Source organism: Diachasmimorpha longicaudata, chromosome 2 (assembly GCF_034640455.1).
Source record: "Diachasmimorpha longicaudata isolate KC_UGA_2023 chromosome 2, iyDiaLong2, whole genome shotgun sequence".
In the NCBI taxonomy this organism is placed as follows: domain Eukaryota; kingdom Metazoa; phylum Arthropoda; class Insecta; order Hymenoptera; family Braconidae; genus Diachasmimorpha; species Diachasmimorpha longicaudata.
In genome coordinates, this window is record NC_087226.1 from 5,864,151 (window position 1) to 5,882,296 (window position 18,146).

General features: G+C 38.7%; 2 protein-coding genes across 8 annotated transcripts in view; one reads left to right on the forward strand and one right to left on the reverse strand.

Moving 5' to 3' along the window:
- The first annotated feature begins 51 nt into the window (after positions 1-51).
- Positions 52-8,044, forward strand: LOC135172523 (uncharacterized). Its single transcript, XM_064138558.1, has 2 exons — positions 52-4,099; positions 4,271-8,044. The coding sequence occupies exons 1-2, from the start codon at positions 113-115 to the stop codon at positions 5,582-5,584; spliced, it is 5,301 nt and encodes a 1,766-aa protein (XP_063994628.1). The 5' UTR covers positions 52-112; the 3' UTR covers positions 5,585-8,044.
- Positions 8,045-8,478: 434 nt separating this feature from the next.
- Pan (pangolin) overlaps positions 8,479-18,146 on the reverse strand; it is a 93,229-nt gene continuing 83,561 nt past the window's right edge. For 4 of the 7 annotated variants that reach the window (XM_064138565.1, XM_064138566.1, XM_064138559.1 and 1 more), the window contains 5 exons: positions 16,008-16,090; positions 15,793-15,923; positions 14,967-15,132; positions 12,611-12,680; positions 8,479-9,231 (listed from right to left, as the gene is read on the reverse strand). In XM_064138565.1, the coding sequence (XP_063994635.1) occupies positions 8,790-9,231; positions 12,611-12,680; positions 14,967-15,132; positions 15,793-15,923; positions 16,008-16,090 (892 nt within the window). In that variant the 3' untranslated portion in view covers positions 8,479-8,789. Of the gene's footprint in view, positions 9,232-10,553; positions 10,796-12,610; positions 12,681-13,807; positions 13,968-14,966; positions 15,133-15,792; positions 15,924-16,007; positions 16,091-18,146 lie in introns of all 7 variants that reach the window. The other 3 variants (XM_064138563.1, XM_064138564.1, XM_064138560.1) reach the window with 3 other exon arrangements.

An 18,146-nucleotide genomic window follows, 5' to 3' on the forward strand; every position in this document is an offset into this window, starting at 1 on the left:
TTAGACAGTCATTTTTTCCTAAACATTCCCATTAACTTCCCTATAACCCTTTCGGCCGTTTCATAAAAATTTCCAAGTGATCTAACTCTTGATTAAAGTAATATTTCCCACAATGAAAGATCCCCGGGACGAAAAATCCACTGGAAAATCCCCGCATAACACTCCCAGATGGTTCAATTTTCGGGCATTATCCCCCACCTCCTCCATTCTCACAGGCTCCTACTCAATGTCTGACAAACACTTCAAGTTCCAAAGCCGTGGAAAGCAAGGAACAGCCACCGCAGTCGCTTCGATAATCCTCGGCAAGATATACGACCCCAAAACCTGGACGAAATTTCACGTCGATAAAATCCTCGAATACGGTGATAAACTCTACCGAAGGAGTCTCGCTCGGAATAAAAATGACCCCTCGACCTACATGATCACCAGCATGATATCCCCTGAATTTTTCATCGAGGACTACAAGTGCCTGATCTCCACCGAGAGCAGAAACGTTTATGGAAACCTCTTCGCCGAGAGTGTTGGCTGTCCGGATTTTGCTGACGGTTTAAAACGATTCTTCAGAAATGAAAATTACGGCGTAGTAACGGCTCAGGGTGTGTCAGTTGGCATGTGGCACGATGCCAATGACGGCTATTTCTACTTCGATGCATCTCCGTGCGACGAGTCAGGGAAACGATCTTCTGACGGTGCCGCCTGCATAATTCGATTTAAATGTCTCGCCGACATGCAGGATCTGTTCCTCGGTAATTTGAGCCGCAGTTATGATTCCCGTTATTGCATCGATAAGCTCGCAATTCTTCGTGTCGCACCTGTCAAACGATCGATCAATTTTCCGCCCAAAGTACCTGTTGACAGGGTCGATGCACCGGTGAAGAGAATCGATAAGACGATGGATTGCACTCAGATTCTCCCAAAGGACAAAAAGTCGTTAGCTCTGGCGACGGTTATCAATAAGGAGCCTTTGTTGATAACTCTTTCGAACTACAGCATCGACAGGAAATTCGCGACGATGCCTCTTATCAACCAGAATGCCTTCGATACTGGGTATGAGTACAGAGATGTCCAGGTGAACATTCCTCCGATATTCAAGGATTTGTCGGATGACATCTCCATTCTTCACGGCTGGACACACGAGTCCAGTGAAATGTACAAAGGAAAAGGTGCGCAGAACGTCGCTAATTGCATTATGGCGATTGGGATGAAGGGAATCAATGACCCCAGGGCCTGGCTGAGGGAGACTCTGGACAGTATTCTGACTCTGGGTGATGCTCTTCACGCGGAGGTGAAAGCCACCAAACCGAATCTGAAGTCCTTGACTGCAGCGGATTTCAATGACACCCGGGTGAAGATCGAGGGAACGAGGATGTTCATCAGTGTAGATTTAATGACAATCGTTGGTACCATAAACTCGAAAATATCGTCTATTCTGAATTTGAAACAGGCGCTGGGGGAGTTCTTCGCGGTACACCGGGATGGGGTCGTCGAGTGTTCGTCGATGGCGATCGCAATTTGGAGTCAGGATGATTATTTTTACGCCTTTGATCCTCGAGAGTGTGATATGAATGGAGTTCGAGTGGTTGAGGAAAAGGGTAAGTCTGCAAAGGAGAGCAAGAATGCAGCGGCTGTTGCAGTGAAGAAGGCCAGAGGGAAATGTTGTGTCATGCGGTTTCGTGATATTGAAGGACTCGCCAATCATTTCATGGGGAATATCACCTCGGCTAAGAAGAATGATCGGTTCACTATCCGGCATATTTCGGTAGCAGAGGATTTACCTGGTCTTCAGCCGTGGTACGAGTTCCAGAAGGGCGAGCCTGGGAGGACATGGATCCTCCAGGGATCTCTGTCGAAGGATTCCGAAGAGTTTGATGATGAGACGCGTGGAGTGCAGGGGTTGGCGATGCCGGTGGCAGCGTTGGTGAGTGCCTCTGAAATTCCTCCGGAGATGTGGACAGGAGAGGTTGTGGATGATGTGATTGTAGAGGGGAATGAGTACTTCACGTGGTGCATTCCTCTGGAGAAGGAGGAGGATCGAGAGCTGACGCTACAGAAATTGAAGAAGGTTTTTTTTGTGAAGAAGCGGAAGATTACAGTGAATGTGGAGGACTCGTCTGTTGTGGGGAGCTTGGAGCCTCCACCGGGTGGATCAGTGAATAATCTGGAGAAAGGTATCAGTGAGTTCTTCAAGAGTCATCAGTTTGGTCTCGTTGAAGTGAAGAATTTGGCTATCGCTGTCTGGAAATTCGAGGAAGAGTTGAAGGACAAGACGAAGATAATGGGCTATTACTATTTTGATCCGAGTCCGGGAATCAGCCTGAATGAGACTGACGAGGCAGACGCCGAGGAAGAGGCTGGTGCCAGTGTCATTCGAGCACTTGATCCAACAGAACTAGCGAGGCTCATCGCATCCAGAGTTGATCCAGAAGTTGAAGGCCCTGATGATTTCTTCATTCACGGGTTCGAAGTCGTTTCCATCGGAGACATTCTGGACTCCGATGATCTTGATAGAGAGAAGAGCATTCCAATAAAACCGGAGTTAAATGCTTATGAAGAGCTCGGGGAAGACGGCGCGTGGATCACGGGGAGTTTTGATCAGACGAATCGCACAGTTTTTAAAGAGAAAACCAGGAACAAACAGCAGGCAGCCAATGCTCTGGTTGCACTCGCCATGAGACAGTTCTATAATCCCCATCTGTGGTATCAGGAGGTTGTTAATGACATCCTGAAACTGGGGGATAAGATTACTCAGGAGAATATGGGCAATATTGAGGCTGGAGAGGAAGCTGAGGGGGAATCGCCAGTCAGGGATTACCTGGTACCGACGGAGATTGAAGACACCTTCGACATCGGTGTCAATCGATTCACAGTTACTATTGAGGAAGAAAAATCTAGAGGAAGTTCAGCAGAGTTGGCGCAACTCCTGGAGGAATTTTTTAGTGAAAATTCAATGGGAATTTTACGACAGGAGTGGGTGATGCTACCGATTTGGAAGGAGGGCGATGTCTTCTTCATGATGGATCCCAGGGGTCAGGGTACAGATGACCCGGATAATAAGGGAAGCACTGCCGGGGTCTTCTGGTTTACCACTATACCCTCTCTAGCTTCATACTTGACGCAGTCTCTGGGGAATGATGGAGCTGAGGTGATAATCGATGGAGTGGAATTGGATAATGAATTTGAATCGAAAATTCCGGAGGACAAGCCTGAAGATGTCAGCGATGAGCACTGGTACAAATTCACGAAAAAGGGGAATGACGTTTGGGAACTCTTGGGAACTGTTTCAATGGCTGATGAAAAATTTGCTGAGGAGAACAGGGGAAAGCAGAGCTCTGCGGTTGCCATTATATCCGTTATTTTCTCGAAGATCTACGAACCTCATCAATGGACAACCGAGATCATCGATGAAATCGTCGTCACCGGGGACAAACTCCACGAAAAATCAGCATCTCGCCTTGGTGACGCCTCAGAACTATCAGTGAATGACATCATCACGGAGTTTTTCTTATCGAATCGTCGCATCAATCTCGTGATTTCTGATTGCGTAGAAGCCGGAAGTATGACTAAACAGGATCCGAAGGTTCAAGACTTAGAGACTGGAGTTAAAAAGTTCTTCGGAAAACATCAGTGCGGAGTGTTAACCATTCTCAATGCTGTGCACATTCCCATTTGGAAGTGGAAGGATCACTATTACTGCCTTATTTCGAATGATGATCCCCAGAAGTCCACGCAAAAGGTCGCAGCCTATCGTTTCACAACAGCAGAGATTCTCTCGAGTTACATCAGAGAAGTATTTGGAAATGAAGGAGATTACGAAATCAGTGCAATTGATATTGTGGATTGGAATAAACTGCCCCCTTGGAGACACGACCCCAGTGTTGCTGTTCGACCGACGAATCTTCCCCCCTTTAACGCTTTCAAACGTCTTGTAGGTGGGAATGCTCGAGCAATCCTCTGCGGAAGCATTCATCAGGGATCAAAAATCTTTCCTTGGAACATCAGAAACAAGCAGACAGCTGCTAACTGCATTGTCGCACTTGGCATGTCCGTGATAAAAGACCCCATTACTTGGACGAAGAAGACTCTAGACGAAATATTGGTGGTGAGTACAAGCATGTAAAATTGTCTGGTTCTACTTAAAATTGCCGTAATTTTTCTTTGTTTATTTTTATGACGCAAAATCTTACGTTTTCTTGTCCCCGAGACTGGTCAATAATTGATTTTTGGTCATAATTTATCTGTAAAATAACGATAAATGGACTAATCCACACAGGTAGGTATGAACGTCCATGAAGAAAGCATAAAATTGAATAAGGCCCAAGGAAGACTGCGACCCCCAGACGTCATCAGGATCTTCAACATAGGCGCGAATGTCTTAACCGCTGACGTGGATAGCACGACCCTGTCTGGTCAGGTTGCGATGCCTCCTCCTGAGCCTGAAGTCAAGGGGAAGGGAAAGGCGAAGAAGAAGAAACCACCGAAGGCCAAGAAAAAGAAGGGAAAGCAAAAAAGAGTACCTCCTCCACCTCCACCCATAATTTTCTTGGAGGAAGGCCTCACTCAGTTCTTCGAGAGTAATCGGGCTGGGGTTCTGAGTGCTGGCCATTCCGTCATCGCATTGTGGAAGGATCAAGGTCTCTATTTTCTGTATGACCCTCGCTGTCGTAGTGATGATGGCACTGTTGATGACTCCGGGGCAGCTTGCACCATGTGGTTTGCCTGCTTGAAACCGCTTTATGACATCATCTTCACGGGCCTTGAGGATTCAGAGAAATATGGACAGTACTGTTTCAACCGGGTCATCATCAAGAGGAATATCATAGAAGGCTTGCCCGGTCCTGTTGGCTTCCAAGCGTTTTTCGATTGCACTGTGCCACCCGTACCGGTCGCTTCGATGAACAAGACTGTCACATTGGAGGTGCAGCCCAGGGTAGAGTTTAATGTCATCGACGAGGAGTTGAGTGTTCTTGTTGGGGGTATCAGCATGTTCGATCAGACATTTCATATCAGCACACGGGGTCTGCAGAGCACTGCGATGGCAGCGGTGGCGATCGTCATGGGACTGCTGCATGTGCCATCTACTTGGACACCTGCGATTATCGATTGCATCCTTAAATGTGGGGATATTCTCCACGGCGACAGTGTTCGTATGGCTCGGTCAGGTACTCGATGCCTCTCCCCTTCAGAACTACTGACCTGCTTTCTCGTTGGAGATGCCAAGGCAGAGATTGGAATTCATCATCACACTGCAGCTGGAATTGTGCAGGTTCAGGATTTAACTGAGGCGTTGACATTATTCTTCAGAAATCATTGCACTGGCATTCTGCACACACCGAATCTAGCCGTGGCAGTGATGCAGCACTGTGGAAAATTCTACATGTTCGATCCATCCGCGAGGGGTAGAGATGGTAAATCCGATTATAATGGTGCTGGATGTGTAATTAAGTGTGAGAATATAATGAGAGTGGCGTGGATATTCGTTAGTAATTGCAATTATAAAGTTCCGAGTGTTTATACCCTTAATGCTGTTGATGTTCTGCAGCTGAAATTCCTTTCGGTCGCGCAGAGATGTTCTTCACCCTGTTAAAATGAATATTATTTGATATTTTAATAAAAAAAAGTTCAACTAAAAAGGAACCTTTATGGTTCTGGGAATATTTGGACTTGCCTGGGAATGTTCATGAAGTAGATTCAAGTTTTTAGCAGACATGTTCCTCAGAAAAGGATTTTTCTAATGCAGGAAGTCTTTAGAAAGACTTCAACATACTAAATTCTACCTGTACAATCAATTTTTTTTCTATTAAAAAAAAATTCCCACCCAAAGGTTGAATTCTAAAAAATCACAATTGGTATTACTATATTTCTAAGGAGCAATTTTTCAAGGGACAGCTTGACATTTTCTATTCAAGTGGTAATAAAAAATTGAATGCAGTATAGATTTCTGTCATAGTAGAACAACATTCTCAAATTTCTAATTTTATTTGTAGATTCATGACACAATTGATTTTTCAGCATCTACAATAAGTAGGGATACAGGCTATACGAGAATTCGAATTTGATACAGATCACTTAGTAAATGTAAATACAATGTCTCACTTATTACAGTCTATAAACTAGATACTTAGAAAACACTGTACAACGCAGCAGAAAACTGGCATTATCGTTATCATTTTTTTTTACTTTACAATATGATACAAGCACTTTTGAAACAAGTCGAGCTTACGGAAGGCTCGCGCCCCTTTTTTCGCCCTTTCGATATTAATTGTTATTCTCGTGACCTTTTGGATTTATTTATGTATATCTCTTCATTGAGTTTACACAACGACTATGGTTCACCTAGGCCATTGTTGTGGATCAATTTTTTTAAAATTATTGTTGAATTGTACAATAAATTTAGTCACTGCAGTCAATCGCTTGTACTTTTATCAATCATTAAATTGAGAAAATCAACATTCATGTCAGTGAATGCTATTTTTCCAGTCACGAACGATTCAATGATGTAAGTGATGCCCAGTCCTTATTAATTTTGGTCCCCAGTACCCATTGAGATCTGGTTCAGCATTACTCACATCACAATGTCGTACAGCAGGCATAAAATATAATTTAATACTCTTTTTATTTGTTCACTTTGTCAATTACTTATTTGTTCTGTAATCACGTCTGTCAGTATTTAATGTCAAAGAAATTTTCTTGATTTTGAGAAGAAATCAGATTTGTTAGGGAGTATCACACAAGAGTTCTATACAATGCGAAGTGATTGATGGATAAGATGGAGATGAATGGAACACAATATGTTGAAGAGAACAAGGTGGAAAAATACTATAATCAATCCTTCATTTAAAATCTATAACTGACAGAGTGCAGCCGGGGATTGAAATGGTAAAAAATATCGTATTATCAATAATATTGGCATGATGTTCGTATGGCACATTCAGTTTTACTATTCAGTGACGTATTACAAGTAATTAGAGGTTTTCCCCTGTACACATATTTTTTTTTTATAGTTTTCTTCAGTCAAGGAATCATTTCAATCGTTCCTCCCAACCAACATGTATTCATGGATCCAATTAGCATAGCGTATACATTTTTATTTGTTTTTGTCACTCATTTTTGCATATTTTTCATACAGTCTCTCCTCATTGCACTTTTCCCATTTCGTCATAAATGCATCTTAAATGTATTTTCTTTATTTACATCAGCTGTCGTCCAATGAGTGATTGAAAAACATTTTTATCGGCTCTCGATTCCTCCGATTTTTTTAACCGTTAATTTTCACTGTTGACTGGTGTTATGTTAGGACAGATTGCACCGGAATGTATCGTAATCTGTGTGACTTTATTGTACAAATTTTGCATCGTTTTCTCCTAGTTTACAGTAATCATGAGTCTATCATAATTCGGTCGTTTTTTATTCATGAAAATAATAATGAAAGTAATGGTTTTATAACGCAGATAAAATTTAAAAAATTACATTTACAATTGCACAGAGGAATTATTCACGAAAACCAGTCGCCAATATTTATGAAAAATCAAATACAATATGAAGATTCAGTGTCAAAGTAATTAAAAAATTCATATCATTCACATTTTCACCTCGTGTCATAACATAAATCAAATATAGAATTTACAATCAACAAGCATGCATAATAAAGACAATGAGTTAAATTTACGTCTTCTTACATTTTCATTTTTTTTTCATTCATGTACAAAAATAGTTGTTGTAAAGAAAATTTGGCAGACTTAATAAATCAAGTATATCTAGTACTGATTTTCGAAGAATCAATAATTTTTTTCCCTAGTTATTGGAATATTCCTCTCAAATCGGGTGAAATAACGTCTCACCACTGGTATTCTTAAATAAAGCAATATTATGAGTTGATGGTATTGTGTATGATAAACAAGTTCGACTGCACGACAATTGGGAGTAAAAAATTTTCTTAAGAATGACTGGTCATACACAAAAGCATCCATCTCATAATAAATGCACATTGGAGATCCACGGTCAGTATTTTATCAAGATAATGAAAAAAAATAAAACAAAAGAGAAATTAATTGATAAGAGGTGCATTTAGAGGCCAGTCGACTTGAGAAATTTGCATTTTTCTGTCTAATTTCAATAGACAAAAACTAAGAGTAACGACTTTGAACTATAAAAAATGATCTTACAGGCTAATTAATCGCGACTATATAGACTTTAAAAAAAATAACAAATTGCATACACGTAAGTGTCTCGAAATATGGAGTTCGAATAGAAATTAATGATACAGCTTAGGGTAAATCTGTTTTAATCATCAACTTCTGGTTGCTCTTTTCATTCGTTTTGTTTTATTCCTTTTATTACTTTATCATTTATCTTTATATAGTACCTGGCACAGGAACATGACTTGTCAGTCATGGGCATCACAATGTAACAAGGACTACAAGCTAAGTCACTCGCACTTCATAATGCAATTCTTACTATATTTGCAGTTTTTCAATTACATTTTCTTTTTTTTTCTTTTTTCTATCAGTCCCTTGACATTGCACGTGGCATCATGAGTGAGGGTGACTTATAGCTAGACACTTGGTCCTGAGTATTAATGAATCATTAGTTATTTTTTTATTCTTCAATAATCTTCTCACTTGTTCGTTAACATTTAGAGTTGGCATTTTTTTCATCCGGACAATGACCAGTGATTGCTATAAAATCGTTGGATTCACCAATGGTCATCCAATAAATCCGAATATTATTAGATATAAGTGAACCCCGATGACATTGAATTTAAGAGTCTTGTCACTTGGGGCTGCCCAGGGCTACGTAACACTGATCGCTGAATTTGATGGGCCCGATGGTCCTTGTCCAACTTCACTCTTTATACACTGTCCAGTCAATTGATTAACGCTGAGTGGATTATTAATATCGTGAGGATTTGTGCCGACGGGATTTCGATGAGGTGGTGCTGCCTGCACTTGATTTGAATTCTGAGGCAATTGTGGTAGTGGCACTGGTGGAGTAAGAGGGCATGGACATGGACTGGCCAGACTCGATGGAGATGGCATCACTAATGATGGACTCGCTAGACTAGACAATGCTGATAGTCCACCGGGACTACTCAGTGACTCGTCGTCCTCGGGTGTACCAGCCTCACCAACACTACCGAGATTATCCTCAGAGTGATCGTCATCACCGTCACCATCACCCTCACCATCACCGTCTCCTCCCTCCCCCATGTATCTGATACATTTCTTCTTACGCCTGAAAATAATAATTATTATTTATTAGATTCATCGTTGTGATGAGTGGATATTTTTACGATTGTCAATTAACAAAACAAAATACGTAAGAGATCGAGAGATGCACAACTCTTGAATCTCAGCAACAAATTATTATCTATATTGAAATTTATAAATTAAAATTCATGCATTCACTCGATGTACTTGTAATAATTGAGAACATTCGCAAAATAAATCATTGTCGTAATATTTTTTTATGTAGATATCTGTGACACTTTTCAAATGTTATGAGATCGCAAATAAACTCCATAAAACACTCGTTGCGAATACCATGCTTAATAGTCATAAAAATAAAAATAAAAGAAACTTGAAGGCAAGCAAATGTGTAGTTTTGACAATTTCATTGTTTTTTTCTTCTTTTGATTTTTAACGCTTAAAAAGTTATGATCATTTAAAAAGTTGAGAATAATTGATTTATCAATCGGAGATATCGTGAAGCGACAGCTACTACGGTAATATGTACAAAGAAATGTACATGTCTATGCAATGAAAAATTAATGGAAGGATTGGCCCGTACATATGCGATATCCAAACCCACCAATTAACACATGTGTATATAGTGCACAGCAGTCGAGACATTTACCGCTCTGCAATTGGCTCTCATTATTTATCTCTCAGCTAATATAATTTTGGATTTAATCCACGAAACAATACAGAGCATTATAGGTCCATTTTCTCGTGATTCTCCGGTGTAACGTGCCAATATCACATTCAAAGTGATTATCTGGAAATTTTGCTGGCACACTATTTGCCACAAGAAGGTCCGTAATAGCGAGTAAAACACATAATATGTATATGTATACACCACAACAAATCTTGTAAATTGGATGATGAACTGCCATGCCAAAAATTAGAATAAAAATCTATCAAACAATTGTTGTTGTATATATATTTCTTTAATGAAAATTAATTCATTTAACGGAACCTGTTATGTATGTGTATTTAAAAAGTATATATTCATAAATATATAGTTACATATCAGCCATGCTAAGGGCGACATTGATCAACAAACGTCAAACTAAACGAGGATGATAAATAAATTAACAACAATAATAAGCTGTAAAGAGCCACAACAATGAGAAACAATGCGAGCATCGGAACATCGGCGGGCAACTCATATTATGCCATCGTCGCTCAACATATGTCAATTGATAATTTTTTTATGATAATTTGTGGGAAATTTTTTCAACCAGAGCTTTAGCACTTGATGATATTGACATCGATGTTTGAGCGATTGGCATTGAATGAGGGCTTGCGTGTCCGTTGGTTTAAGTCGGGACTGACCACTGTTTTAAGAAGAAGTGTTGCAGTAGAAGGGAGGCGATAGGCTTGACTAGAGATTAACATAAGTGGGTTCTTGCTGAGGCGAGGAGGCATTGGAGGCAGTATTGGTGTTCGGTGGGGCGGTGGCTGCACCCACCGTCCCTCCACCGCCTCCAGCCACGACCCCTGTTCCCGCACTATTTCCCACACCATGATGGATTATGCTCGCGTGGATGCCCATCCCCGCTCCATGCTCCACCGGGCTGCCAAAACCAACCACCAGCCATTAAAGGGGCGCTCGCATCGACATCATTTATATATTCATTCTTTTGAATAAATATTGTTCATTATATTTTATTGTCATTGTCGAAGGACAGAGTATCACCGTCAATCTGGTAATATCAGGCCCATTTCGTCACCCACATGCATGTTATAAAGATCTTTGGGAAAACCGATTTCAGTTGGCTTAGTCCTTCCCTGAGTTTTTGAAGGATATCTCCGAATTTAAGAATAATTGCGAAATTTTTATATTACCTTTCTTGTAGAGGGAATTAAGACCTGTAGAAAAGGTGATTACAAAAAAATCGCTATCTTCCTTTAATTCTGAGATATACATCAAAAATTGGGTAATAGTCTAAATCGACTTTAGGTTTATCGCTGCGCTACTGAATTTTTCTTCTCAAGAACTTCGCGAATGTATTTTCGCCAGAAAAAAATTTCACGGGAGAAAACGTAGCGACAATTCAAAATTGTATCGTTTAAAGTAGCTCTACCCTTGCTGTAAACTTAAAGATTATTCAAAATAGCAAAACCCGTCCAGCAATTCGGGTTTCATTTGGATTTTCTTTATTTCTCATGATTTAATTGTCCCTTTGGCTTTATAACGAAAGAATGTTGGACCTTGGAAAATCAGGGCTTATCCTAGGATTCTATATGGAAATAGATACTTCCGCCTCATAAAACATTAAAGCCCGAATTAGTTATCATTGGATATCAGAAAATCAATAGTACATTCCACTTCCGAGCTCTGGGTAATAGATCCTCTTTTCCCACGTGCAAAATTACCTTCCCAACCGGAGGCAAGGATGGCAAGCACGTGGAGAGAATGATTTACTTTGATTAGTGGTGGACATTAAAAATGATTCACTGTCTCGCATACACGTTCCATATTTTTTTATACGAGAAAAATGTCAAAAAAGGATTGATAACCTGCGAAGTTGAATGTAGATAATGCTGACTGGAGAGGATTAAAAAAAATTTCTCATGTGAGTTCGTTAGAAAATTAAAGAATTTGATACATTCAAAAGTAGCGTAGCTCAGCCACAGGGTAGAGCTGCTTCAATAACGGGTAATGATTGTAAGATTTTGATTGTTTTTCAATTTGCATTAACAAAGATCTCCCGATTGAGATATTCCGGATTTTACATTCAGAAAATATGTCTCCCAGATTTGATGATCGTCCATCGCCCCTTTAATGAACTTTATTATCTTCCATAAACCCAACCAGGGTGGGGGGTGTACTATTTATACAGTACAATGAAGGTGTAATCATTATAAATTTACTGGCGCTAAATAGACGGATTATGAACAATGGATATTCCGCAAATATCTACAGTTTAGAACTAGTGATAAATATTTACAAGCATCAGAATATTCTATTGTTTTAAATCTAGTGAGACATGTTCATTCCCTTTTTTTGCAATTTTCATTCTTTGCAATTCTCATCGGAAGACACATTTTCTGATAATTAAATTTTACAGCTTTATTCTCGGGTTTTACTCTCCACGTACATAGTTTTTCAATCATTTCATTCTATGTTCATCAAACATGCTTTTCTATGTGGATGACGAAACGATGTCAATGTGAAACAATAAATCACTAAGTGTATGAGCAATTGGTAATTCGCTTCTCAGATGATGAAGCTATTGGATTTTAAGGAAATGGAATATTTCAGTTAACATTTGTGTAATATTTCATAAATGTATGGGTTAAATATATAGGATATTTTATAGAGAAAGGGCATCAGTGTGAAAATTTAAATCTTAATATAATAATCGAATGAACTATTTGAAACGTACCTGCAGGGTTTACACCATTGACTTTGTTGATCTAATCCATACCTAGCACGACATTTCTTCATGTTGTTACCTATGAACGGAAAAGAATAATTAGTTAAATTGTCAAATAGTTTATTTGTCTATCTTATCTATTGTACTGTCCTTTTCCTAATCACCAATTTGTTGTTCACTGTACATGAATCAAATGCATAAATGATTCTACTATTATTAATAAATACAACAACAAAGGGTGAATTTAAAATAAATAATGTCTACTCAACCAATGGAACCATGCATTATTATCAAGTAAAAATTATAACACTGTGTTTAACTGTATTCAAGAGAAATGTGACAAATAACAAATTGTATCATTCGCTATAGTTCTCATAACAACATCACTGTTGATAATCAAGTGATGAAATAACATGCAATGTATTTTGAAAATATTGTTGGATGTAAGCTCATATGTACAGTGAACAAAAATTTATTGGGAGTTTCAAATGTATTCGAGGGGCGGATGGTTGTTATGTTTGGAAGTATTGAAAAAAAATAAATAATGTAAAAATTTCAATAAAATCAGCTTCGAAATAAAAGGAAAAACAAAAATAAATTTTTAAAAAAATCACTGAGGCTATTTAGGACTTCAGGCAACATTGAAACGATCAAAGGATAATAAAAAATGTATAATTGAAATTACAAGGATTTAAAAGAGATTTGTGAAAAAAAATTAAACGCTGAGGATTGTCTGATTGCGGAATTAGGTCCCTGTAAAAATGCAAGATGGCCAGCGTCCCCAAAGTTTTTTTTTCTTTACGTAATTATCATATGTATACATTAATATTTTCATTAATGAATAGATATAACAATGAGGATTACGTGCGTGCGCGTGCCCACATGTAACGCATGCAAACACGAGCTCGCACGATAAATATAATACGATATAATAAAGAAAATACATATATGTTTGTACGTATTTTGTGTGTATAATTATAATATTTGACCGAGAGCCCCCAAGACAGGGGAAAACATGCAACATAATAATGTAGTGTAGCAATAGTTATGTAATAATAATAGTTTAATGGTAACATTGGAGAAAAGGTCTGTGAGAGGGGGAGGGGGGTGAGGGCGATGGGCAGGGGGTTTTGTGAGTGGGTGGGTGGTTGTTGTTTTTTGAGTGGGGGTCATTGTAAGAATGTGTGGAATGAGGCATGTGGGTACCTCCAGGATCACTGTTTGTGTCTTGTTTGCGCTTCCTCTTCTTAGTTCGGTTGGTATTTGCGCGGGAAGACCAGTCAGGGTACAGCTGCATGTGCAACTGTCTCTCACGTCGCGCCAATTCATAATACTTGGCCTGTTCCTCTCGCCCTAGCGCGTGCCACTACCGAGAGAGAACCAAACACTTTTTGTAATTTTTATAGAAACCGTGACTAAACAATAAGTGATTATCAAGAAATAATGAAATAATAATTTTTTTTCTTTTTTTCTTGTTCACTATTCTACTGCCGCCACCCTTGTTGCCATTACTCAAAAGTTAGGTCATCTAGGAATCATTGTTTTTTCTGTGAAAAACTTGTTTCAAATTTCTTTTTTTTTCTCGTGTGAATGGAAGAGGAAAAAGAAAGCATTTTTATACATTATTGGGGTCCCTACTTTCCGTTTAAAGTGCTAGAAGAACAGCCTAGGTTGCCCCCCTCGGTTGCACCATAATTTCAACTATTTAACATTCATTGTAAAACTGTACCTATTCATACAGATTGTCTGGTAAAATTTTCAGAAGAACAAGTCTCAGCTCTGCATCGTTGGTCCTCTCAATTGATCGTACATTCGTACAATATTAATATCAGTAATGCAGTCGTCAACATGTCATTCGTTGATTCACCAGACAGCCCATATTAAATTTAGTTATTATCTCTTTTTGTTAAAAAACGTCACATACTTTATATACCGTTTTTTTAATTTTCAGTATTACCGATGAACGATTTATCGCTTTAGGGAGTTGGCCAGACAATCATCACGCGGGTTACAGTTTTCTCGTCTATTATAATATCCGGGTTTTAATCATATTTTTTTTCTTGCATCCCACATCATTCCATGATTCCCACAGACAATCCAATCCAATTGAAAAATTAATATCCGCTCATCAAAAAGAAGTCCAAGGAACGATTGAAAAAATAAAATTAAAAAAAAATAAGAAACAAATGGAAATGAAGACAAAAAAAACTGAAAATTATCAAATGAAAACTTTGATAAAACCAAAAATGAAAAATAAAAAACGCACAGAGACTTTGATCGTTTCAATCCAACCAATATAGGTACTATTAATTATCATTAATGAATTATTTTAAGGGCCTGCTGTTCTAGCACTGGAAAGTGGTACCTCCGGTGGGATCTGTGGATCGCTCTTTCTTCCTCTTCTTCTTCTTGCTGCCGTATCCGTAGTTATCCCTGGCACTCCAGCCGGGGTAGCGTTGCTGGTGTAGGTGGCGCTCCTGCCTGGCCGCCTCATAATACCGCGCCTGCTCCTCTCGGCTTAGCGAATGCCACTGCATGTAATATGCCCCAAAACGTTCATATTTTCAAAGTCTCAATAATTCTCGTGCACCGTGCTTTCTTTAACTGTCTTTTTTTTTTTAATTTTTTCATTTACTTCAACTATGTCTTTTCAACTCGTACAAGTATCAAAAAGACATTCACGGGTACTTGAACATCATATTCCCTTGAAATGAAAAAATGTACAACCCTTCCCACCCTCCCCCCACCAGCACGCGGACCCCTATCTAGCGTCGTTATCATCATTGTCTTTATTTCTTCTCGTTATTTTTTTCCTGATAGATTCCTTAGATCCCACCTACCAATGCTCTATTTTTCTAAAATATACATTTCTTTTTTTTCTCTAAATTTTGTTAATAGTATAGTGAAGCGGAATTAACTAATTGACAAGCATTAGGCATGCATTGATATTGGTTTTTTCATGATTGAGCAGGAGTCAAGATTCTGTGAAGGAAATTATTTTCACAAAACATCATTTTGTCCAGTAAAATGATTGATTTAAAATATTTCTAGTACGTTGAAGTGAAAAATGTATATCTTGACTCCTGTACGTGAGAGGATTATTGCATCAATAATTGACATAATGCGAAAATCTCGTCTCGATTGAATTTAATGAATGGAAAATGATGACAAATATCAGGGAATGTACTCACCCGCCTTCCAAGAATCTGGTTGATCGCAGCACTCTCTTTTAAGGTACACTCTGCCACCACTTTTGCTCTCATTTCCTTCATATACAGCATAAATGCATTTAAAGGCTTTTTTATATGAGGCTTCTTTTTATCTGTTCGTAAAAACATTTATGATACAATTAAACTTATTCTTATAACGATAATATTTATGTTGATAATTAATCCAATGATATTACCTTGATTATTTTGCTGGCCAGTATCCTGTGTTTTTGTGTTGTCCGACGATAATGACGTTGAATTTTTTTGATCTATCGAAGACCTAAGGGACAAAATATCAAAATTAATTATTTTGAAATAAAGGTGAAGTCAGGACTCTACCCTCTTTCAGTCAATCCTCACGTTTTTCTCTCAAATTCTGTGGCAAAATATCCGTCAGATTAACAGAATAAAATCTGGCGTCTTTCTGCTTAACAAAAATAATTAAATTAAGTAATAAAAATAATCCCTATGAATGATTTATTCTATCAGAGAAAATCCACAAAAAACGTTGAAGGTGGCTGAAAGGGGGTAAAATACCCTTTAAAAGACAGTTGGAATTACTAGTGTAATACCGTTTAGAGTGCGACTGTTTAGTTTCGTGATTAATGGATTCGCGTTTGGCGTTCGGTAGGGAATAGGCCGAGGTGGGATTCGGCGAATGACACAATTGTTCAGTGATATTAATGGTCGAACCATCAAAGTATGGCTGTGGTAATCTCAATGGATTTCTGATAAAGTGTTGTGGGACGGACCAGTTCATCTGTTGACACATTATTTGTTGTGCCTCAACCATTGCCAACAATTGCATAAAATAATACTGTGATCCATACGGTGGTGGACTCAGACCCCTTGGTAAGTTCATATTGGACATTTGCATGAGATTGCTCATGTGAAGTGCTGTTAATATTTTTTGATCTGTCATAGGCTGACTATTGTCGGTTATTTCACTTGAATCCTGCAAGATGGCCATATTATCCGATGCACCTGATTCAACTTTTTCCTCATCAATTTTGTTCATTGACGTTATACCATCGTCATTGAGCGATGAATCACTGCTGTTATTATCCTTTTTTATAACCAAATTCAATGGTTCTAAACACTCGGACTCCATTGCCACTCAAAATATGGCAATTGATTTCACAATTCTTTGACACTTCATTAAAAGTATCAACAACGATATTTTGATATTCAGCACTTGTTCAGTTTATTTAAATATTATCGTTTTCATTCGTCAATCACAGCCTAAACTTTGGCAATTAATTTTCAATATTTTTCATAATAAGCACCACTTTGATATTACGGATAATTTTAATGTCACGATAAAATAGTTAATTAATGATTTAAAAATATAATTTACATGTTAATCGGGTAGAAAAAATTGTATACATTGATTTATCATATCGCATACACCCACCACCACTATCCCACCTCTTTCACCAATTTTAATGGCTCCACCGCCATATATAATATTTAATATCTTACAACACACCATGTATGATCCGATACTTATTATATACTATGGGTTATGTGAATAAACCGCCTACTCTATTGGTCAATTCTTGATGTCTCGTCTTGGAGTCTCTTGTGGGGGGGTTGTCGTGAACGCGGAATCACCAGGCGGTGTTACGATTGATTATCCGAAGTGGGGGTGGAGAGTGCACGAGCCATCATTGCAATTCATGGCTCTACAACTACATCTCGCTGTGCCCTACCAATGTATAATTCTTGTTAGGGGGGGAGGCCAAGGGGATGAGTGAAAATGGCATTTTTTTGGCGGGCCGTGTGGCGCTGCTATCGCTAATCTTGTCAGGGCTGACACTTGGCTGATATACACAGGGCTTTATCACTTTATGTATTTTATTCAACCTTCGTCGAAACATTTTAATGTCCCACCTTGGAGTGCTCTTAAAATCCCTTCATGTGTCTCTACTGACAGATCCATTATCTGATCTGCTCAGTCTTCCTCATATGATGGGATTATCATTGTTATTTTAGCATAATTACTTCCATTATTTATTATTGATCATTTTTAGATGTCGGGTCATTAGGTAAAAAAAAAATCACATGTCAATGTTTACTTGTTTGGTATAACTTGTTTGATGAATGAAACGAGTGGGAATAAAATTTACAGCATCATATGATTCGCAGGAAGGATTATTATGGGATAAAAGTACTGGCGTGGTAGATTCCGCGAACTGACGAACGTTACTGCGCGTTATGGATGCGGACAACATTGTAATAGCAGCCACCCCGAGACTGAGCCCCTCTTTTCCGATTCGACAGTCATCATAATGGCGAATGGAGTAATTTTTTGAATATCAGGTCGCGCAGAGATG

Coding starts and splice junctions, on each gene's coding strand:
- LOC135172523 (XM_064138558.1), top strand. CDS start 113: ATGAAAGATCCCCGGGACGAAAAATCCACTGGAAAATCCCCGCATAAC. Junction 4,100..4,270: donor CTCTAGACGAAATATTGGTG/GTGAGTACAAGC, acceptor TAATCCACACAG/GTAGGTATGAACGTCCATGA.